At 41.4% G+C, this 23,506-nt stretch overlaps 2 protein-coding genes across 2 annotated transcripts in view; both read left to right on the plus strand.

Moving 5' to 3' along the window:
• Nucleotides 1-1,911: 1,911 nt before the first annotated feature.
• tap2t (transporter associated with antigen processing, subunit type t, teleost specific) lies at nucleotides 1,912-18,009 on the plus strand. Its single transcript, XM_031759376.2, has 12 exons — nucleotides 1,912-2,184; nucleotides 4,446-4,995; nucleotides 6,498-6,612; nucleotides 6,721-6,851; nucleotides 7,102-7,307; nucleotides 7,463-7,660; nucleotides 7,885-8,013; nucleotides 8,090-8,269; nucleotides 11,897-12,070; nucleotides 12,615-12,774; nucleotides 13,696-13,832; nucleotides 17,030-18,009. The coding sequence occupies exons 1-12, from the start codon at nucleotides 2,104-2,106 to the stop codon at nucleotides 17,225-17,227; spliced, it is 2,259 nt and encodes a 752-aa protein (XP_031615236.1). The 5' UTR covers nucleotides 1,912-2,103; the 3' UTR covers nucleotides 17,228-18,009.
• Nucleotides 18,010-20,167: 2,158 nt separating this feature from the next.
• acsf2 (acyl-CoA synthetase family member 2) overlaps nucleotides 20,168-23,506 on the plus strand; it is a 44,188-nt gene continuing 40,849 nt past the window's right edge. Inside the window, exon 1 of the mRNA XM_031759362.2 lies at nucleotides 20,168-20,435. Within this exon, the coding sequence (XP_031615222.1) occupies nucleotides 20,209-20,435 (227 nt within the window). The 5' untranslated portion in view covers nucleotides 20,168-20,208. The remainder of the gene's footprint in view (nucleotides 20,436-23,506) is intronic.

Genomic DNA, 23,506 nt, shown 5'->3' on the forward strand with positions numbered 1-23,506 from the left:
CATGCAGCGTGGCATGGAGGCAATCAGCCTGTGGCACTGCTGAGGTGTTATGGAGGCCCAGGATGCTTCGATAGCGGCCTTAAGCTCATCCAGAGTGTTGGGTCTTGTGTCTCTCAACTTTCTCTTCACAATATCCCACAGATTGTCTATGGGGTTCAGGTCAGGAGAGTTGGCAGGCCAATTGAGCACAGTACCACCATGGTCCGTAAACCATTTACCAGTGGCTTTGGCACTGTGAGCAGGTGCCAGGTCGTGCTGAAAAATGAAATCTTCATCTCCATAAAGCTTTTCAGCAGATGGAAGCATGAAGTGCTCCAAAATCTCAAAATTTTTTGAGACAGGAATTTTGGGTTTTCATGAGTTATGTGTGCCAAAATCATCAATATTAAAACAATGAAAGGCTTGAACTACTTCAGTTGTGTGTAATGAATCTAAAATATATGAAAGTCTAATGTTTATCAGTACATTACAGGAAATAATGAACTTTATCACAATATGCTAATTTTTTGAGAAGGACCTGTACTGTAATAGCAGTGAATTAATCATGTTTTTCTTTTCTTGTGCTTGCTTTTCATTCCTCAATGCAACAGTGCCTTTTTACATAGCTGCCGTGTTTCTTAAAAATGACCCACACTGATAATTTCACGTGCTTTCAGAAACAAAGAAGCGGATGAATATCGCCTTTCACGTCAGAGATTTGAAACATTTCTTAGAAGGAATATTTCAAAGGCGCTGATCACAGCTCACACTACAAGTACAAGCTATTATAACAGAGTATTGAATACACTTTTCAGGTATAAACTGTATTGCAGTAAACAAAGATGTAAGCACCAACAGAGGATTTATTAGTAATTTTTAGATGCTTGTCTTGCTTTAAGTCAAATATCTTTATAATAAATTCTTTATTTATATATTATAATTCAGGAAAATAAATGTTTGAATATCAGAGATGTCTCTTGTGATTTTTTTTTTTTTTAAATTTTATGTTATTTTACTTGCCCCATTTATTATTGGAGAATAAAACACAGCCTCTCAGACTGAGAACTAATGTTCTTCATATTGTTGACTAGTACACATAATATTGGTGTGTATTTATTTGAAGTATACTGAAAAAGGTTTGTGAGAGGGATTTAATCCAGATGTCCTGAAGCCCAGTAGTTGTTGGTAAGTGGCCAATAAATTAGTGGAAACAGTCAAAGTTTGATCTTACTAGAAAAAAAAGACAATTTGATTTTATACCTAATAAAATTATAAAAATGGATAGGAGACACTTGGGAGAAACTCTGTTTCTCTGCTGATATTTTTACTTTGGCCCAATCAGTGACACTGTGTGTCTACACACTATAATGCCCTTCATATAGTCCTTAGGGCTCCACAGCATATGATCCCTGCTGAACTTGGTCCTCTCTCTATGTGCAAGAATCATTGAATGTCATGCTGAGGAGAAAGTAAAACTATATTATATGTGTTCTCTCCAAACTTGTTTTCATAACTGCTTGTTTAAAAACTAGAACAAAACTAACAAAAAATATCAATATGGATATATATATATGTGTATATATATATATGTATGTATGTATATATATATATATATACATATATTAAAGGGCAGGCAATATAGGAAGAAAATGACATCCAAGTGCCCCCTGCTATGCTGCAAGAATCATGTGTAATGTTATTATTATGCTTTTATGTATTATACTGTTTTTAGAAAATGCAAAAATGGGAATTTTCACCAGTAACTATCATATGAAATATATAAAACCTAACTTTCATGTAAAAACATTTTTTAAAAGCCAAAATTGGTGTCAAAAGGGTGTAAATCTTTCCTACACAGACAATTAAACAAACTGCCGTGCCTTTATTGTGAAAGGGAGGAAGTCGTTTCCAGCAACATAAGCAACGACGCAAACTGCCGCCATCTTGTGGCCAATGTGTGAAATGAGCGGTTTTCTTAGTGCAAAACTTTCCACAGCTGTCGCACAAACGTTGATTCGTGGTACAAAAACGATAGTTGAACAGACATGAGGACAGAGTTTGATATTTTGTGTAATGTCGCTCTTTTTTTTTTAACGTCCTCTGAGCCGCGCAAGCGTCAGCTAAATGAAAGTGAAAGTAAAAGTGAAGCGGCTGGTGCTGCAGACACTTAAGCTAGCTGTGCTCTGTGGAGGAGAAAGATATACGGTAGGTAATCTAAATTAATCCCGATTAACTCAATTTTAAATACATTTTAATGCGTCACAGGTGTATACACAGGTAAATGTGAAACGGCAGGGAGGAGAGCAGGTAACCTAAATGGCCTATTACTGAAGTTACCACCTCAATTAAGTAAGCTACAATGAGAACCAGCAGCTGGAGATATGATTTATGCTCCAGAGTTGCATTAAATAGCTGCAAGGCTTTGTTAATATAACTATAACAGATATTAGTGTTAACGTTTTGCTCATATTTTCCATAAGTTTGATGTAAACAGTTTGAAAAACAGCACCGTTTTATCCCCGGAGTCAGAAAATGTGTCTCTGTGGTACTTAGAGTAGATTAAATTAAAAATGCAGGACCTATTTTTTACTTTTTTGCATATTTTATTCAGTGATTAAGGATATATTTGCTAAGAGTGACCCTAAGACTGCGAGAGTGGGTGTAAATAAACAAAAACTGAAACCAAAAAACGAGACAAAGTATAATAAATAGAGAGGAAATGTGGTTATTTTTAGCCTTTTATAGTTTGGTCCAGTTTGTTATTACACTGTGTCAGGTGAGGTTTGGGTCCAGATGTTTGAGGCTTGAGGATGACCTCATGATTGTGAGCCAATTGCTTCAAAAAGCGCTGTGTTTGTACTGTAATCTCTCCTCTGAAGTCATGAAAAATTAGGCTCCTGACTAGTGTTATTACAGTATAAAATTTCATATTACTTTACCTTTTTATTCATTTTAAATTTTTAGTTTCAGTTTACGCTAGTTTCACTTTGTTGCCAGATTTGATCCTTCCATTTTGGAATAGGAAAGGTTTAGTTTCAGTTCAGTTTTACTTTTTATTTTCTCTGATATTTTCTATCGACATTTATTAATTATGTTCTTACAAAACCACTTAAATGAATGTTGGGCCACAGTAGCAAAAGGTCCTAAATTAACCAAAAGTAATTCAGGCACACACACAGTCATACATACACACATTAAACTTGCGCAAATTATGTACCAATGAAATAGAATATCTTAAAACAGAATTACATGGAGAGATGTGAATTTAAACGTACACCTATGAGATCTAGTTTCCAGCTTCTGTAAAGTTCATATGTGGTTCCCAGAGGTGGTTTCCTTTAACAGTGTGTGTCAGGCTTTCCGGACCGATACATGACCACTGATATGGAAACTTCATTTGTGGAGAGTGGTTCCTTTTTTATTTAAATGTTTGTGATGAAGATTAACAGATTAGATATGTTCTCATCAGCCACTTGTATCGAAGTAGCAGAGGAGACAGTTGATAACTGGCAGGTTCTGAGTACTAAAGACTGTAGAGGAGCTAGAAACACTAAATATCATGTAAACATCTCAGGCACATGAGCTAATTGCACCAAAACTTCCTGCTGCTTGTTGGAAATGTGATCACATTTACATTTTTAAATGCATAAAGTTCTTGTTTTCCAAATTCTAGTTATTATTTTTATTCCACTAACTAAAATGGGGTTTTTTCACTACTAGTTGCAATTTTTTAGTGTGTTTTAGTTAACTGTAACAGCTTCAGTGCTGACAAATACCCTTCATACTACAATAATTAATTTAAAAAAAATTAATAAGAAGATGAAACAAATCAAGCAAACACTAGAAACTAAATGAAACTAAACTAAACCAGATAGAAATTAATAAAGAAAATGTCTATTTAGTGTTTAAGTTTCTTTTTTCATCTTCTTGTGGAAGGAAAAACGTTAAGGACCATTTACACAGGGACCAATTAACTCATCATGCATTGATTTGCAGATGATGGTTGGCCACTAATGGACAGTCCGGGCTCCATCTAGTATTTACTACCAGGTCATATGCCAGTCAGTGGTTTCCTGTGCACTCATTGTTAGTCGCTCACCTTGAAGGTAATGCTTCCTGTATGAACGGTTTTTGGTTGAAGTAGAAGCTTTTCAATCTGATTTAACTATTTTCCTGAGAGAGAGAAAAAGAAGAGATTCAAATCAACCAGTCTGAACGGTGAAGTTCAAAAGAATCAGCTTCCCACTATGAGCTGCTCACACCTGCAATAGTTAACTCTGAACCTTAACTCCTGTTCACCCGATTCTCCCCCTCTGGCAGTTTCCACTGTCATTGAGATGATTGGGATTAATAGTTAAATATTTTACAAAAAGACACACGTTTGGGAAATATAATTGTTTTCCTGATAAAGTAAATCTATATTTTAAGACATCTTTTCTGATTGACTGTAATACTTGCTGTTGTAGGATCCGATTGAGCCTCCTGCGTTTTCACCGCCCACCAAGGGTAAAATGACGGACGTGGCAGCCTCAGGATTTTTCATCCTTGTTTTCGATGCAGTTCTGGGTTCATCGTTGTGGACCGGGCTGCTGCTGCTCGACTGCTCCAGCTGTGGTGGACTGGAAGGCGTGTGGGCCTTTGGAGCTGTAAAATGGGTTTTTCTCTATGTTTTCACCTCTGTGCTGACTGATGGAAAGCCCCAGCCTGTCCTCCGCAGGTTGGTGGCGCTCCTTTGCCTTCTTCCTCCCGTGTTTGAAAGTGGACGCTTCCTTAAAGCATCTCCATCTGAGCCTTACTCGGGCCCATCTCCCAACCTCAGCATGCTCCTCTTAGGCCCGATGGCCTCATCTCTGGCCTGTTTAATTTGGGAAAAGGGCCTCAGTGGGAATGGAAAAACAAAAAAGGACAGTGTCAAACTGGATACCAGTGGGCTGCTTATGAGGACCCTAAAATATTTCAAACCAGACACTCTCTACCTGATCGCAGCGTTCGGTTTCCTCATCTTAGGAGTCATCTGTAAGTATAAAACATTCACATTTTATAGTGTGTTAGATAGAGCACGTGTGTTTATTACAGTGTAAGACATATGGATCAGAAACATGCAGGCAGAAGTAGCCATGTTTGGATCAGAGGGTGGAAGCCAAGCTTGTTAGCAAGCACCCCATTTTTTTCTTTATAGAGGAATTTTTGTTGCGTAAAAATCCTCGTCTTTGTGAATATGACAACAGCTGAAAGTAGCTTTTATTCACAAAGGTGATTAAAATGTCAAGTTTCAAAACACCAAAATGGTGATTGTGAAAATCTCACAGCAGGACTTAACTAACCAGTGAGTGGAATGATTGTGTCTACATTCATCTTTTATACTGTTTATTGGTAATACTAATGAGGGCAGCGCGGAATATTGCAAAGTAGGGAAAAGTGACAAAGACGGGAGTGCAAAGTGACCACAGCAGATAAAACAGGAAATTACTTGAAACAGAGAGTCAACAATCACAAGGATTTGTAAAAAAAATAAAGAATAAAAGCAACATTAGGAAAAAAGGCATGAATTCAAATTGTAAGACATAATTCACTGCTTTGAATGACTAACTAAGATAATATAAATTGTCAACTGTAGTTATAAGTGACCGACTTTGGTTAAAAACCTCATAAAATATTTCTAAGAGACTGGACTTGCTGTTCTGTGTGGATCAGAGTGGAAACAGCAGCTGCAGGAGTTTGTTTATAGGTTAGGAGGCCTTGAATGTATGTATTTGTCTTCTTCTTCCTGGAATCCAAATCCTGTTAGACCTGAAAGGTCCTGCATGTTACTTCATTCAGAGAAGTAAACAAAACTTCTCTTTTACTCTGTTTAAGGTTTTTTTCTAATCAGCAGGAAGAGAAGGGACCTTTGAGTCTACAAATCTTCTCTGATACACAGTGAATAAGTAAAAATTAGACTTTGAGAGCAGATTTTCTCCTATCATTGTTCGGTGATAGAGTAAAACCATCGATTCCTGCTGGTGAGTCTGTGTGCTGGGATGGCAGAATTAGCCACATTGGAATATTTGTTCCAAAGACCAGCACAGATTTGAACCATTCGTTTATGTCCACAAAAGGGCAAATCAATACGAGAGACGAGTTATGTCAACATTAGCGTGTTTTATAAGGTCCACGTGCAGGTTTTGGCATTTAAAAAAAATAGGCTGGGCAAGATGATTTCACCATGACAGCACTTTTCGTGCCTGCAGCATGTCCCGGCACCTGTACACTGACTCCACCTGCTCATCCAAGATTAGTCACTTCTACTAAGAAACCCCTACAAAGAGGGGGATGGCTTAAAAATGCACAGTCCATTTTTATATACAGTCTATCATCAGCACTCATAACATAGTTAGTAACAAATGTGATTTCCACCACACACTACATGTCCTTAAATACTCACTAGGGTTTAATACTGCTTTCGAAATAAGTTTTTAATAAGTTTGCTGACTGTGTCCCTGTTTACCTTTATACCTGTCATTCATCTTTCCTCACAGGTGATACGTTTATCCCGTTGTATCAGGGGAAGGTCATTGATATGCTGAGTGGTAAAGTACTTGAAGCCGGCTTCGGTTATGCAATCGGAGAGCTGGTTCTCATTTCTCTCGGAAGGTGATGAACCAAAACTGTTCCCATCATTTCTTTGTCTCTCAGATATTCGTAGGAAGAACATTTATTTACTTGGCGTCTCTCTGATTTTCTATCTTTCCATCTTAACAGCGCGCTCTTCTCTGGCATGAGAGGTGGTATATTTATGTGCACCTTGGCCAGACTGAACAAGAGGCTGAAGCATCTGCTGTTTCACACCCTCCTGAAGCAGGAAGTGCAGTTCTTTGAGGAGAACAACCCCGGTGAGAGGAGCACGACATGTCTATTAAGATATTTAGGGACTGCATGAATTTGCAGGGTCAACAAAGCCAAAGGTTCCCCTTATGAAAATATTAACGCTGATTTAACCCTTGGTATATGGAGAATCATCATAAAATGCAATTAGCCCGACAAACTAGTGTCTAAAAAGCCTCATAATCTAAAGTAAACATTGAAGCTGTGCAGATTTAAGATGTTACTGAACTCTGTCCTTTTCTCTGTTTCACCATCCAGGTCGTCTTTCCTCCCGCCTGCACTCTGACGTGGACCGGATGGGCCGCACGGTAGCGCTGAATGCTAACGCCGTGGTTCGCAGCACAGTGAAAACCTTCCTCATGTTGGGAGTGATGTTACGCCTGTCCTGGGAGCTCACTGTGCTCACCTGCATAGAGATGCCACTCTTAGCTGTAGTGCAAAACAAATACAGCACCTTGTATAAGGTAGGTGTAAAAGGAAGAAAAAACAGCCAGACTTTTCTTTATCTTTTCTTGAAGAGAGGAAGAAAAATGTTTGTTTGCAGCTGGAAAGAATCAAAGATATTAAAAGTGGGAGTCATGAAGACTTTATTTGTTGATCCTGATTTGTTGTCTGACAGGAGCTGAAAGAGCAGATTCAGGACTGCCAAGCTCAGAACGCAGACCTGGCTTCCCAGACGGTCAGCGGGATTCAAACCGTCCGCAGCTTCAAGGCCGAGAAAGACGAAATCAGGAGATATCAGGAGGCTCTGGAGCAGATGCGTGTAGTCAAGAGACGTTCAGGAATCTACAGTTCAGTCTTTCTCCTAGTGCGGAGGGTAAGGCGACAGTCATGTTACAAGCAAGGGAACATGTTTTATTTTCAACTCTAACTGCTTTTGTGCTAATATTTAAGCACCAAGAAGAAACTGCACCCTTTTTTCTTAAAACATTTTAGTATTTCCCCAGTATTTGATATGTGCTGACATGATAATGGTTCCTGTTTTGTTCGTTTTTTAGCTCCTTCGCAAGTAACTCTCCTCTCCTAACTCTCTTTATTTAGCTGGTGTCTCTGGGGATAAAGATACTGATGCTGTTACAGGCCCGCACCCTCATCTCGTCCGGAAATCTCAGCATCGGCAGTCTTGTGTCCTTCTTCTTGTATCAGAAGCCCATGTCGGTCAATTTAAAGGTAAGCCGAATCATTCTGGGTATTTATTAACATGTAGTGCCTGTTTTTGATACTCAATGGGTTATTTATGTTGCAGGAGATTTTGTACTGCTATGGTGAAACGGTGGCCACAGTTGGAGTCATTTCCAAAGTGTTCAGCTACCTGGACAGGACACCCAAGTGTAAGGAGGAGGGAGATTTAGCTCCTGACAATCTGCAGGGAAGAATTGTTTTCCAAAATGTCACCTTCAGCTATCCAGAGAAAGCTGCCCTGAAGGTAACAGTTTCATATTATGACAGTGATGGTTGTTGTTGTAAAGGCTCACCTTTCAGCACATTCACTTCACCAGATGCACCTTGTTTCTTTTCCTCACCTTTGATTGGGGGTGGTGCTTGGCCTTAATTGCACTCTCCTGTCACTCGTTATATAAGGACTGCACTCACCTACCCCTCACTCTTTCTTCACTCCCACATGGGGCAGCAGCTGAGAGATAGCAGTCCATGTGTGTCTTTCCTTTACCCATTATCCAATAAAAGGACAAAACCTGCAAATGACTGATGACTGCTTAATCTCATTCTAATCGGATGAGCCCATGATGATGACTACTTAAACCCTGAGCCTTCCTTCCTCCAAAACATGGTCCTCTGAGCCGGAGTAGTGTTAGCGTCATGGATTCACAGCAGCCATTGACTGAAGATTTGAGAAGTTCTGGTCGTGATAGTCGACCTCCTACCCACCTGCAGTATGACGTTCAGTACCCTGGGAGTAGAAGTGCTAGATGTGATACAGGGAGTCAAAAAGAATGCCAGCATAGTGACACAGACACACATGGGCTGCAGGATCCTGACGGAGAGTCAGAAAGTCAACCAGAGACAGCCCCTGCTCCTTTACCCACCAATCAAGATGAGGTGATGAGGGAACTCCTGATGACGATGAGGGAGATTAGGCAATTTATGATTCAATTATCTCCTCCCCATTCTCGCAGTTCCTCCAGATCTTCAATTCACACTGTCTCATCTGATGAAAGCAAATCATCTGTATGCGGTTTACAAGCCATTCCCCAAACGCATCAGCAACATGAGCAGTTCCCAGTGATTGATCCAGCAACATGTCAATCACCCTCTCAGCCCCCGCAGGTTAGCCATCACTCTGGTGCAGTTCCGGCTGCTAGCCCTCCTTTCCCTAATTCAACAATATTAGATGCTGCAGTTCCTTCAAGTGGTTTGCCTAGACCAGTTTTTCCTACACCAGATGAGACTCCTTTTAATTTCCTGGCCAGACCACTGCAAGGTCTGCACCAGATTTCCTGTGTTCAACCTGCTGTTCCTCTAGATGAAGACCCCGCTCAACCTCTCATTTGCATTCCAGAACCAAGGCAGCACCCTCCTGTAAAGCAGCAACCAGCTACATCCAATGGCTTACATGAACAGAAACCTTTGGTACCTGTTACTGCTAACTCGGGTCACTCCTCTAGCATTAGAACACATGTATATAAGCTTGAGGGTCCTTCTTTCCCAGACCTTACCAGTGAAGATGAAATCCAGTATAGGCTGTTACGAATGGCCCTTACTAACCTGCTTGACCCTCATGAGACAGAGCATTTCAAGTATCATGTCCTTCTCGATCATCTGAAAGTAGACCAAGCTAAACGGTTAGCTATTTCCTTTTCCTATGCTCCTGACCCATACACTCAAGCCATCAACGCCCTTGATGAGCGGTATGGGCAACCAAGACAGCTAGCATTGAAAGAGCTACGGAATATACTGGAGCTTCCTCCTATCAGAGCAGGTGATGGTCGGACTCTGGATAACTTTGCTCTTCGTGTGCAAGCTTTAGTTGGTTTGCTTAGCACTATGGGTGATCAAGGATGGACAGAACTAAATTGTGGCTCCCATGTCGATCGCCTACTTGAAAAGTTGCCTGCAGAGCATTCTAGTCGCTTCAAACGGCACATTTACAGGGAACTAGGAGATATGATGTATGACTTACCTTTGTTCTCGTCCTGGTTGCAAATGGAGTGCAAGTGTCAACCAAGAAAGGACAGTCCTGTCTCATCCTTTAACCAGCCATGACCTGCCCGTAAGTACACCTCTCCACTCAAAACAATATTACATGGGACAAATCCATCCGATCCTGTACAGGCAGCACAACCCATCATAATGACTAAGGCAAGATGTGCATATTTTTGCTCACGTGAACACCACATTAGCAAGTGCCCTGAGTTCATTAACAAGACAAAGGATGAGAAAATAAACTGGATAAAGAGAAACAAACTGTGTTGGCGTTGTGCTAGAACTCATCAGGCTGCAAAGTGTGATCTGAGGAAAGCATGTGCCTCCTGCATGGGACGACATCTACAGATCCTGTGTGAGGTGAATCAGAGACCTAGAACTGAAGTTAATCCTGTAGTGAGGACACTGTACTTTGATAAACCTAGTGACTGTCCCAGTGTACTATTAAAAGTTGTGAAAGTGCTCCTGTGAAATGGCAAAAGAACTCTTGAAACATATGCCGTACTTGACGATGGCTCCCAACGTACCATGCTTCTGACATCAGCAGCTCAGCATCTCCACCTAACTGGGAAAGCTGAAAAATTATCACTCAGAACTGTCCCTCAAGAAGTTGAAAGGTTCTTCTGTAAGTTTCCAGATTTCTCCCATCGCACATCCAGAGAAAACTTACACAATTAATAATGCCTTCGCTACAAGTCACTTAGCACTTTCAGACCACACCTACCCCGTATCATCTCTCCAACGGAGATACAAGCATCTTCAAGGTATCCCATTAACCTTTATTAACAAAGCAGCTCCACTACTGCTCATAGGCTCTGATCATACCCACCTTATCACGTCTATTGCACCAGTTAGACATGGACCATTTGGATCTCCTGCAGCAGTCAAAACCCGCTTAGGATGGACACTCCAAGGTCCAATCACAGACTTCCAACCCCAGAGCAGTTCCACGCATGCCCAATGTTTGTTCACATCTTCCAGTTCAGGTTCAGGTGAACCGCTCCAGCACATCCTCGTGTCCACTGATGGCTCTAAATTCATTCAGCCACCTCGTACTTTACCATCAGCAGTACCTACGTCGTCACCGGCAGTGCCGCTATCACCAGTTCCACCGCCTGTGGCTGCCATTCCACCAGTGGTCAGGGCACCGCCTGCTCCTGCATCACCTGGTCCTGCCCCTGCCAAGTCCAGTAAATTGCCCCCAGCACCTGCAAAACTGCCCAACGGTCTGCAGGTCTGGGCCTGCAGCTGCATCCCACGCGGTTGGCATTTGGACCTGCTTTTCCGCCACCGCTGGCTACATGGTCGGCCCCCTGAACTGTCTGGCCTGCATTGTCGACCTCCAGGTCGACCCCCAAACCTATATTAGACCTGTAGCATGTCTGATTCCTCTACCCCCGCTTTGTGAAAAAGAACAACTCTAATCATTTGAACATATTTCTCACTAGAAATACGGGGGCGGCTGTTGTAAAGGCTCACCTTTCAGCACATTCACTTCACCAGATGCACCTTGTTTCTTTTCCTCACCTTTGATTGGGGGTGGTGCTTGGCCTTAATTGCACTCACCTGTCACTCGTTATATAAGGACTGCACTCACCTACCCCTCACTCTTTCTTCACTCCCACATGGGGCGGCAGCTGAGAGATAGCAGTCCATGTGTGTCTTTCCTTTACCCATTATCCAATAAAAGGACAAAACCTGCAAATGACTGATGACTGCTTAATCTCATTCTAATCGGATGAGCCCATGATGATGACTACTTAAACCCTGAGCCTTCCTTCCTCCAAAACAGTTGTGTTTGTCCCACAGTGTCACTGTTGGAATGGTGTTAATCATTAATTTGTGAGAGTTGGACAGATTTATAAATGCTGTACTGACGTCTTCTCTCCAGTCAGTGTCTATGGAGCTGCAGCCAGGCAAGATGACGGCGTTGGTGGGTCCCTCCGGCAGTGGAAAGACCACCTGTGTCAGCCTCCTGAAGAGGCTGTACGAGCCCCAGGAGGGTGAGATCCTGCTGGATGGAAAGCCGCTCCACCTTTACAAACACAAATATTTCCATCAAAAGGTACAGGCAGCTCAGCCAGTTTAAATCATTGCACTAAATCAAATAATGTAGGGATGCTCCTGGTACATATGATCTCAGTACTTAATGTGTCTTTAATTAATGCAAACATGTAATCATATGTTAGATATAGATGCAGTTAATGTTTAAAACAGGGTCTAATCTAACATCAGCTTCAAGTCACAGACCTCAGTTACTCAAATGAATGACACAAAGAGGGCGTCAGAGGGTTTTTGTAAAGGCTTGTCTCACTTGGACAGCTGTCGTGTCTAGCCCTGTCCTCGGCTCAAACGCTTTTCAGAGTTTTGAGGCTGGAAGATTTTTGTTTGACTGGAGCAGCTGGACCAGTTCTGGGGGTGGGGGTGTAAGTGTATTTGATTCATTAGTAGATGTAGATCTTAAAATAGCATGTGGACAGTGAATCTCTTTCTATCCACTTGTACCCCAACAAAACTTTGACTGTCAGGTGTTGTTCTTGTGAGACACGTCAGCTCATTTGCTTTAATTGTGTAAATGGTGAAACCACATTAATCCTTTCTTCGCGCAGGTAACCCTGGTTTCCCAGAATCCCGTGCTGTTCTCTGGCTCCCTGAGATACAACATTGAATACGGCCTGCAGGATTGCAGCATCGAGAAGGTGAAAGAAACCGCAAATAAAGTCAACGCACACGACTTCATCTCTGCAATGGAGAACGAGTACGACACAGGTACAGAGCCATCTGTGATGTTGTGCCTCACCTCAGTCACACGGGACTAGAAACCACTTGGCAACTGCCTGCCAACCACTGGTTACAGTGGAAAAATGAGCATTACCTGACCAGTTCCAAGTTGTTACTAAAACTTCAGTTACACAGGGCTAAAGAGCGGTCAGTGAGCCCCTGGCAACAGCTGGCACTGTGAACCTCGAGGCTGCTTGCCTTTTCTATATGACATGATTGTCTGTTGCTCCTTTTGAAACATGTCATTAAGGCACAACTTTTATTTTGAAGACAAATGTTCTCAGTTTCCAGGAATGCTGAGTAGAGCAGAAAAGTAATAACAGCAGCTTTTGAAGAGATAAAATTAATATTGAGACGAACTGGTTCAGCTTATTGGTCGGCCCCTGAAAGACCAGCATGCTTCTGCATTTCAACTTTGCCCACTGTGGGTGAAAATAATCACTGAAATTTGAAGAGTGGTATTAATGAGTACATACCTACAACATGAAAAAATTCAGATTCAAGTTGTTTTTTTATTTGTTTGATTACCTTTCTTTACATTTGTATTACTTCTGTCTACTCATACTGCATATTGCAGTGAGCTCTTTCTCTTATAAGCCCCTTGTGCGTTTTCTTTTCATTACATCAGGAAATAAAAATATATGATAGCTATAGAGCTGATCTGACAAGGAGAAAATGCACAAGTCAATTAACAAAATCATCAAGTAGAGAGGAAAACAGATCATTATGAGCTGCAGATAGGTTTATGAAGGTTAATATTAACTTTTTGTGACAGATGTGAAGTAAGAAAAGTCAGGTAAATCAGGAGGTATGTTTCAGTAATGATTAACTGTAAAGTTGTGATGGAAAAACCTGAAGCAGGTGCATGTTTTCCAGTGTAACCCTGGTCTGTGTTGTTTGTCCTCTCAGATGTTGGAGAAGGTGGGGGCCGTCTTGCAGGAGGAGAGAAGCAGTGCATCGCCGTGATCAGAGCTCTGGTTCGAGACCCGAAGGTCATCATTCTGGATGAAGCAACCAGCAAACTGGATGCCAAGGCGCAGCATTCTGTACGTATATAAAAATAAAACTCAGAAACTTCCATCTTCACATGAGCTCGCTGTCGGGGATTGTAACAGGCAGCTATACGACCCTCAGCTTTGCTCATGATGACCAAACAAGGAAATCCTGGATGCAAGAAGAGTAAATGGGTGTTCTCTGTGTGTGGGTGCGAGTCGAGCAGCTGCTCTTACACATCTGTCTGACGGTGGTGGTGGTGAGAAAGTTTGGGCAGTGGGCTGATAACACAAGAAAAAGCAAACCTCTCCTGCTCCTCTCAGGCGAGTCTGGACTGCTTCCATCAGGATTTTTAGATCGCTTTGATGAAGTCCTCCTTCACAATGGCCACAGGCCAATAGCTAATCTGAACTCAAATGCAGCGAACCACAACAGAGACAGCTCGTAAGGTTTACAGTGTTTTATTAAGAAAACAGATTAATTCGTAGCAAAGAGCAGTGATGCGGCCATGGGTCAGTGAGAGTGAACTGGGAATTGACCGGTGCAACAGGAATGGAGCGGGTGCGTCTGGAAGAGAAGAAAATGAGGTTAGGAAGGTGGTGGGAGCAGGACACCTAGGGAAGGTAGGTATGACCTGTATTGCTTACTGATAGCCGGGGTGAGCTTGGCTTTGAGTAAGAGGCGGCGAGAATCCAGGTGAGTATTGGCAAAGGCTGGCTGACCTGAGTTCCACTGAGTCCAAAGTGGTGAGTGATAGCTGGAGGGCAGGCAGGTGAGTGCAGAGGTAATCCAAAAAGAAGTGAGGTTGAAGGCAGTGGCGAAGAAGGTCCAGGGAAACTGTGGCACAGGAAAACAAGGTAAGCAATAAAACAAGCAGCAAGAGCATGAAAACCTTAGCGCTAGTGATGGGTCCTGCAACACTGACGCACCGACGCATGTATCAAGCTCACCCAGCGATGCCTGTATCGGTGCGTGCGTCGCTTTAAGAAAAAGTCACGTGATCGATACAGCTGTTGTATCGCTCATAGCCAACGCGCCAAACTGTGTTTAAAAGGTACCGCATCCGCACGGAATGAGTCGCCACCAAAAAACCCCCACAAAATTAATCTCGCAAAGATAAAAAAAAAAACATCTCTCCATAACAAAATGGAGCCTGAAAGAAAAAGAATGTGGGATCATGTTGATCTTTTAACTGCAAATAATATAATAGTTTGTCTTTGTTTCAGTGTAATCTATCAGAATAGGAAAAACAGCAATGTGACCTGCAGTGTAAATTATTTATTTCATTTTATGCAGGTTAAATGTCACATCTGTTCTGCGGAGCTATCTTACACAAACAAAAGCACCTCCTCAGTGTTTAGGCATTACAGAGCCAAACATGAAAATAAGACAAACACACCAAGAATGAACACAGGTTGGCCTATATAGACACTGAACAGCTTTATCGTCATTTTTTTTATTAATATGTGTTTTATTATTTTGAAATCAAGCATCTAGGAAGACTGTTCTGGACCAGGCAGTCCTGAATTTTATTATAAAGGACTGCCAACCCCTTAGTATTGTGGAGCGAGTCGGAGAGAAACATTCCAAGATCAGAGGATCCTTTAAGGTACTGGGGGATGAGGAAGACATCTTATCTGAACTTTTTCCACCTGGCTTTACAGTTTTTGTGTACCCCAGCTTCATCTGTGCCTGTGAGTTTTCCAAAGCTGTGGAAATGGTGTCAAAAAAAACGCAATAGACTGAATGCAAAAACATTGGATAAACTTATTTTTCTGAATAGAAATTTATAATAAACTCTGAGTCAATTACATTTAAATGGGTAATATTACATTCACAATACTTTCATTTTAATTTTCACTTAATGTCATTCACAATATATTTTAAAGATGTCTACAATATTTGCAATATAAAAGATATAAAATGATTCCATGGAAAGTACAGTACCTTACAGTGTATTCAAGTACGACTAGATCATTGAATCAGTGTCTGTTGTGAGTCTCAAGTAAGTTGCCTGCAATGATATTTAAGGTCCAGCAGGTGTCAGTATGGAGCGAAACAGCAACACTGTGTCGACACAGTATCGATACAGTTTGGGGAATGTGCTGAAACGCTTCACGAGGCCTCGTCTACCCATCACTACTTAGCGCCAATAGCAATGTGAGATCATTTACAAGCTGACAGTGAAGGAGAGTCTGAGTGGAGATTACATCCTCAACCTGATTACCCAGAATCAGCTTCAGGTGTGCAGGACTGTAGGAGAGATAATGGCTCTGCCCAGGGGTGGAGACCAAGGAACTTGGGTGCCTGATGGAATTTTCCAGCCATACCTCCACATCATGACGCTATGTGTCAAAATGGAGTTCTTTCAAAGTTATTTTATTTGTTTTAGAAGTGGACAAAGTCACGGGGTTGCAAATCCACTAATCCACCAAAAAACAGCGCTTTGTGCCGGCACACAGTGGCCCACACCTGATGTGAGTATGTTCCCCCCAGATGACTCAGGACAGTGTCACCCTGGTCTCGCTCATCATCCAATCCACCGCCTTCAGGTTAGGAAACTCGTTAGCTCGCGTCACCAGGGATGATGCTTCACTCCAGAGTCGTATCAGTTGGTGTTTGCTTTGTAGGTGTGAGGTTTGTTAAGAAATGACAGAGCTAACAATGCATGTGGGCAAAATAGGAGTTACAGAAAGTGATCTAAACATAACAGCTGTGCTGAAAACATCTCTCCTGACCTGCAGTAGAAGACGTGTGAGCCAGATTCAAAATAAAGCGGTTTTCTATTTTTATGGGTCTGTTCCTGGAACTTGAATGAACAGAGCTCTGGCTGTGAGCGCAGAAGCCCCACCCACCTGGCTATGAGTAACAGCCAATCAGCTTAAGGAGCTAAAATTGGAACTATAAATTAGAATAGAAATAACACAAAAACTTAAAGCAGCAACATCCCCAGGTTTGACATGGAAAACAATAGCCCAAAGATATCTTTGCACACCCGAATGAGAGGCAGGTCGAAGGGAAACCTAAAGATTTTTGGAATTTTTAGGGTTTTATGAGTTTAGTATTATCAGAAAGTTGATTTTTTTTGTTAAAGACTAACCAGTTAATCCAGAAAGTATTTAGCTGATAAACTAAAAAATAAACACTGCCTCTACTTGCAGCCTTGAAGAGGGGAAGAGGACCACAAAAGAATTGTGTGTACGTGCCAGCACTATGTGTTTGTGAAGTGGCCTCATATTTCTGTCTTCAGGTGCTGAAGGAAATTTTTGCTTGTGGTCGGACGGTGCTGGTCGTGGCTCATCAGCTGAAGACTGTGCAGGAGGCCGATCACATCATCTTCTTGGAGAACGGCGAGGTCGTAGAGGAGGGGACGCACAGTGAGCTGATGGCCAAGAAAGGGCGCTACTATCGTCTGAAGGAGGAGCTGTTCTCTCAGGACAGCCAATGACCTGCTCGTACTTTCGTCACACAAATACTTTGTTGCTAGGTAAAGAAGGAGTGATGTTGTTTACCTGTTTGTATCATGAGAAATGTACTGTTCATCGTCAGAAAACTGCAAACAACAGAAGTGTTACTGCGATGTTTGGTCGGTCAGATGAGCTCAAATCGTCCATCCTCGTTTATTTATCTGGGAGGAAACGTTTGAAGTGGAGAGAATATCATAATCATTACCTTTAGCTACCATGAGTAACTACATTTTGAGAGAATAGTTCATATATGTAATTTATTGGCAGTATTAGAGGAAAAAATGTGGGGTTTCCTGCCAGTAAACAATGTAAATAAAGATAGAAATTACTCCACATGACAGCAGAACAGTCATGAAATAAAGTGACTCAGAGTTAGAGGTCGTCCTCTAAAATGAAGTGTTTTCTGATTCTGTTGTGTCTTTATTTGCTTTAAAATGATGGAGGGCTTCAGTGTTGGTGTGCTCTGAATGTCAGGGACTGTTTTTCTCGCTGCCTTTTGTGCTCCATGTGTTAAAGCTTTGCTGTGAATCACGTGTGTTAAACTCCTCACAGAAGCCCTCGCTCTAACAGAAGCTCCTGTTAAGGTGAGACTTTGTCACTGACATTCGTCACTTCTCCTGTCAGAGTTATCGTCACCTGTGGTTTCCACCATGAATCATGGTGTCTTTTCCTGAAACTCCAGAAATATTGTGTTTAGAGGATTTTGTTCACCGATGTACTTTTTTTAAAACTAGACTTAATAAAATTGCTTTTGAAGAAATAATTGATGGAAATGTTTGAGTCCTGATCCATTCCAGTTATTTACTCTGGTCATTTCTCCTCTTTATTAAGACTTCCTCATTGGAGGTCAGCTTCATTTAATGTTGAAACCTGATACATATTGACGGGTAACTTGGAGAACTTGTTTTTATATAAAGCAAAAACTGGATTTTGTTCCTTATGAGCTCCACAGTGCAGAGGAGACACAAATCCCTGGGACAGTTATGGCAGGAGTCCAGTTAAATGTTAATTTCTCCTCCTGCTGCTGCCTCCTCTTCTATCCATGGATGATCACTTACAAGGTGATTTTTGCCCACAAACTTTTACTGGAAAATGGGAAGAAAAAAAAACAAAGCTGGAGAGACCAAATGAGGATATGAAGACACCAAAAAACCTGGCTGAACAGAAAGGTTCAAACACTAAAAAACAAGTATAAAATAAACAGATTAATTTAAAAACAAGTGTTTTCATACAAAGTCCCTCCAGGCCTATGAAAGGATATTTCCCCATTAAGATGACTTGCAAATATTTCTCTCTTCTTGTGCAGATAAACCTATTTTGGCTTCACTTCCCCATGTTCTTGGCAGGCCTTTATTATTTTACGTCTGCTTTCTTGTTTTTATGTTCATGGGAAGACTTGCACGTTTCCTGTTTTCCCCAACCCGCCTTTATGATTTTTTTAGCCTCATTTGTAAACGCCTAAAAAATCTTACGTCTTCAAAACATTTTTCCAAAGCTTTGAAAGGTGCCTCTGTGTATAAAACATTAACAGTAGTTCATACTATGTAACACAATTTAATGGGCTACATGTTGAACTTAAAGGATAAACAAAGTAGCATCTATCCAACACCAATACCGGAGTTGCTGTGACACTGTTGATATTCGGATCGATCCACCCACTTCTGCAGGGGTTCAAGGTCCAAGTGAGAGACTGTAAGCGGGTTGAGCCTTATCAGAAGAGGAGTTTCCAGCCAGTTAGTGATGGGTAGATGAGGCCTCGTGAAGCGTTTCAGCACATTCCCCAAACTGTATCGATACTGTGTCGACACAATGTTGCTGTTTTGCTCCATACTGACACCTGCTGGACCTTAAATATCATTGCAGGCAACTTACTTGAGACTCACAACAGACACTGATTCAATGACCTCGTCATACTTGTACACTGTAAGGTACTTTCCATGGAATCATTTTATATCTTTTACATTTCAAATATTGTAGACATCTATAAAATATATTGTGAATGACACTAAGTGAAAATTAAAATGAAAGTATTGTGAATGTAATATTACCCATTTGACTCAGAGTTTATTATAAAATTCTATTCAGAAAATAAGTTTATCCAATGTTTTTGCATTCAGTCTATTGCGTTTTTTTTGACACCATTTCCCCAGCTTTGGAAAACTCACAGGCACAGATGAAGATGGGGTACACAAAAACTGTAAAGTCAGGTGGAAAAAGTTCTGATAAGATGTCTTCCTATTCCCCCAGTACCTTAAAGGATCCTCTGATCTTGGAATGTTTCTCTCCAACACTCTCCACAATACTAAAGGGTTGGCAGTCCCTTCTAATAAAATTCAGGACTGCCTGGTCCAGAACAGTCTTCCTAGATGCTTGATTTCAAAATAATAAAACACATATTAATAAAAAAAAAAATGATGATAAAGCTGTTCAGTGTCAATATAGCCCGACCTGTGCTCATTCTCGGTGTGTTTGTCTCCTCATTTTCATGTTTGGGTTCTCTGTAATGCCTAAACATTAAGGAGGTGCTTTTGTTTGTGTAAGAAAGCGCCGCAGAACAGATGCGACATTTAACCTGCATAAAATGAAATAAATAATTTACACTTCAACTCACATTGCTGTTTTTCCTATTCTGATAGATTACACTGAAACAAAGACAGACAAACTATTACCTTCTTTGCAGTTAAAACATCAAAATGATCCCACACAGCAGAAACATTTCTTTTTCTTTCGGGCTCCATTTTGTTATGGAGAGATGTGTTTTGTTTTGTTTTTTAATCTTTGCGAGAGTAATTTCATGGTTTTTTTTTGTGGTGACTCATTCCATTGGCAGATGCGGATGCAGTACTTTTTAAACACAGTTTGGCGCGTTGGCAATGAGCGATACAGCAGCTGTATCGATCACGTGACTTTTTCTTAAAGCGACTCACGCACCGATACAGGCTTCGCTAGGTGAGCTTGATACATGCGTCGGTGCGTCAGTGTTGCTGGACCCATCACTACAGCCAGTTCTGTGCTGGAGACGAACAAACTCTCAGCTCAAGTTTTGTGTCCCGGGCGCGGCCAGCTGCACACAATGATCCCCACCGTTGCCTTCTGCACTCCAACTATGCGCAATTGCGCTTTTTTCAGAGGTTTAAAGCTTTTTCAGAGGCCATGGACACGCCAGCCAGGACTACCTGCAGCCACTCGGTGAGTGCGTCGTGGAAGGTAAACTAAGAGAAGGCGCTTTCGCTTTAATAAAAGCTCCTGGGCGGAGGTCTTGTAATTGGAAGTGAGTAAACGCTCCTAAAAAATAGCATCACGCGCAGAAAAACTAATGAGCTCGGTGGGATGTTAAAGTGACCGCCTTTTCTACCAAGAAACATCCGTTTGTTTCGACTTGGAAGTTGTTTTCCCGTCTGCAGAACCCATTCCCAGGTTTAGTGGTCTCGGATTTGGCGTTGTGCAGTCTCAGTCTCGGCTATTTTGTGCACAGACTTTGCAGCTAAAACTATTAAAATCAGAAGGAAATCAGAAAACTTCACGAATCCCTGAGGAAATTCTGTGGTCACAGTCGCTCCAGGATTTTGGAAACAGTGATAATACAACATATAGCAAAGTGTGCAACTATTGCAGTGTGTGTTGTTGCTTTAGAGATGGAGGAGTTGTGCAGAGAGATTAATGGGCAGGAATGTTTTTCCGGGGCTCGGTGGTGCAGCACGTCGTGGAGATCAAAGAAACTCAAGAAAATCTGTTTACACAATCACGGATATCAACATTATTTCCAGCTTTATTTAAAGTATTGTGTAGAGATGCAGATCCACCTCCTGCATCGATGTGATACTTTGAACAGACAGTAATCATTGATTTAATCAGTGTGCAGAAAGTTTTTTCTTTATCTGAGCGGGATGGAACAGAACAGTTGATTTATAGGATGGATCCAAACGGGTACCGAGGTCTGTTCCATCACAGTTTGGAAGTCCTCTAGCTTTGATTGGCTAAAGAGGAGGATCAGGTAATGCAGACCACCTGGGAGCCTCCAGCCATAGAAACATGATGGTGTTTAGTATTTCTTCCTCTTTGGGAGTTTTCACCCATGCACACCAGCCCCGAACCCTCCTGCACCTCATCTCTGCATGCTGTCGAAAAGTATGTAATGCAGTAGATTCATAAAAATAAAGTCAAAGGCAGTTTTTAAATAAAACAAAACCTTGCAATGTTGTGATTATGGAGAGAAATGTACCTTTTACTCCCCTGCTCTGCTTAACTTGTACAGTTAGCTGTTATGTTACATCCAGAATGGATTAAATCCATGAAAAACATGATATAAACTAGCAGATCTCTACCTTTTTGGGTTGTGACACATTCAGCTTTGTTATTTTCAGCCACATTTCAGGTAATCTTTCACCAGTTTTACACTTTCCCTCAGAACTCTTCAAATGGTTTAACAAATAAGATTTTCATGTGAAATTGTTTAATATTTAACATAAACCAAAAGTGAGAAATCCAAAACACTCATTTGGTTTGGTTTTTATTCTTCTGCCTGAGCTTGTTCCATCTCTGCTGGCCAGTAAATTTTGTCTTTTGGTATGGTGCCTTTATTTAAGCACTTTTAAGCAGACACCGTGTGCAAAGGCAGCCAGGGAGGACAAAGGTCTAGAGCAGGGATGGGGGAACTGCAGGCCTCAAGGGCCGGTGTCCTGCAGGTTTTAGATCTTACACACACCTGAATCAAATGATTTGTTCATTACCAGGCCTCTGGAGAACTTCACTACATGTTGATGAGGTAATTTAGCCATTTAAATTAGCTGTGTTGGATAAAGGATACATCTAAAACCTGCAGGACACCGGGCCTTGAGGCCTGGAGTTCCCCCACCCCTGATCTACAGTCTGAATCAAATCGGTACAAAACCCCCCTCAAGTTTCCTAAAGCTGACAAAAACAGCTGCTCTGGAGCTCTCCAGGATATGAGGCCTCTGAAAGGCTCTCTGTGTGTCAGCTGGTTTGCAGTAATCTAGTGCCAGTAAATTAGAAACAGAAAGGATGAAGGTCTGTTGTTGGATCAAGAGGTGTTTAAAACACAGCTGTAAGATTTCAGGCAGTTTGTTTTTTACACACATTTTTACATGTGTTATAAATCCTGCTGTGGTTCCTCGGTCGATCATCAATAGTTTCACAAAGGACATGCACCTTTATTTGTATAAAAGCAGGCAATTAATTACTTTGCATGTTTAACTGTTTGATTTCCGGCTTGTGTTTATTCTTAATAGTGGTTTTTTTGTTTGTTTGTTTGTTTGTTTGTTTGTTTGTTTCTTTCTTTCTTTTTTTTTGGTTTTTGTGAGGAGGGGGGGGGGGGCGCGATACTGGAGCTCTGGGCCCCAGACCAGTTTGGATTTGTTTGTTGACATTTAGTTTTTTCCCCCTTCTGTTAATCTGCGTCTGTACACGTTTTCTCGGCTGTATGTAAAGTTTTTGTTTTTTGTTTTAATTGGTTGAACTGGGATTTAACAACCCTGAGGTTAACTAACTGACTAATATATAATGAGCATGCAGGGCTCTGAGGACTGGTGAGACGTGTAAGCTGTTTTCATGGAGGCCATAACTGGCTCTTGTAGTGTGCTCGAACATGTTTATTTCTGCTGTAAAGTTGTACATTTTAACAATGGGTCTCTGCTGGCACTAGAGGAGTTGCGGCTTTAAGTATTTCAGCATTGGTTTCATTTTTCAGCCCTGCAGGTTTCTGCTTGTTCCAGACTAAAAACTGTACACAGACAATTGAACTTCCTGCTGTAGTTGTAGGTTTCAAGTGTGTCTAAGCGTCAGAGCTAATAATGTCAGATGAGACCTAAGAAGATTAAATGTCTAACTGATTTCATGGGTCATTTGGCTTTTGGTTTTTATTAATGCATGTAGATAATAATCAAGGAAAAATCCAGAAGAAGAAATAATAAATCTGATGATGGACACCAGTTGGTCTTAGAGGTCATCCAGGTCTTTGTCTTTAACTTTCTGCCTCTAAATTCAGATAAAACTGAGGTTATTGTACTTGGCTCTAAAAAAATCTTAGAAATATGGTATCTAATCACATGTTTACTCTGGATGGCGTTACTGAGGCCTGCAGTAACACTGTGACCAGCATATGTCCTCAACGGAAGCCATCAGTTGATCCAAAACGCTGCAGTAAGAGTACTGACAGGGACTAGAAAGAGACAGCATATCTTTCCTATACTGGCTTCTCTTCATTGGCTCCCTGTTAAATCCATAACTGAATTCAAATCCTG

This window comes from Oreochromis aureus, linkage group 8 (assembly GCF_013358895.1).
Source record: "Oreochromis aureus strain Israel breed Guangdong linkage group 8, ZZ_aureus, whole genome shotgun sequence".
Lineage (NCBI taxonomy): Eukaryota > Metazoa > Chordata > Actinopteri > Cichliformes > Cichlidae > Oreochromis > Oreochromis aureus.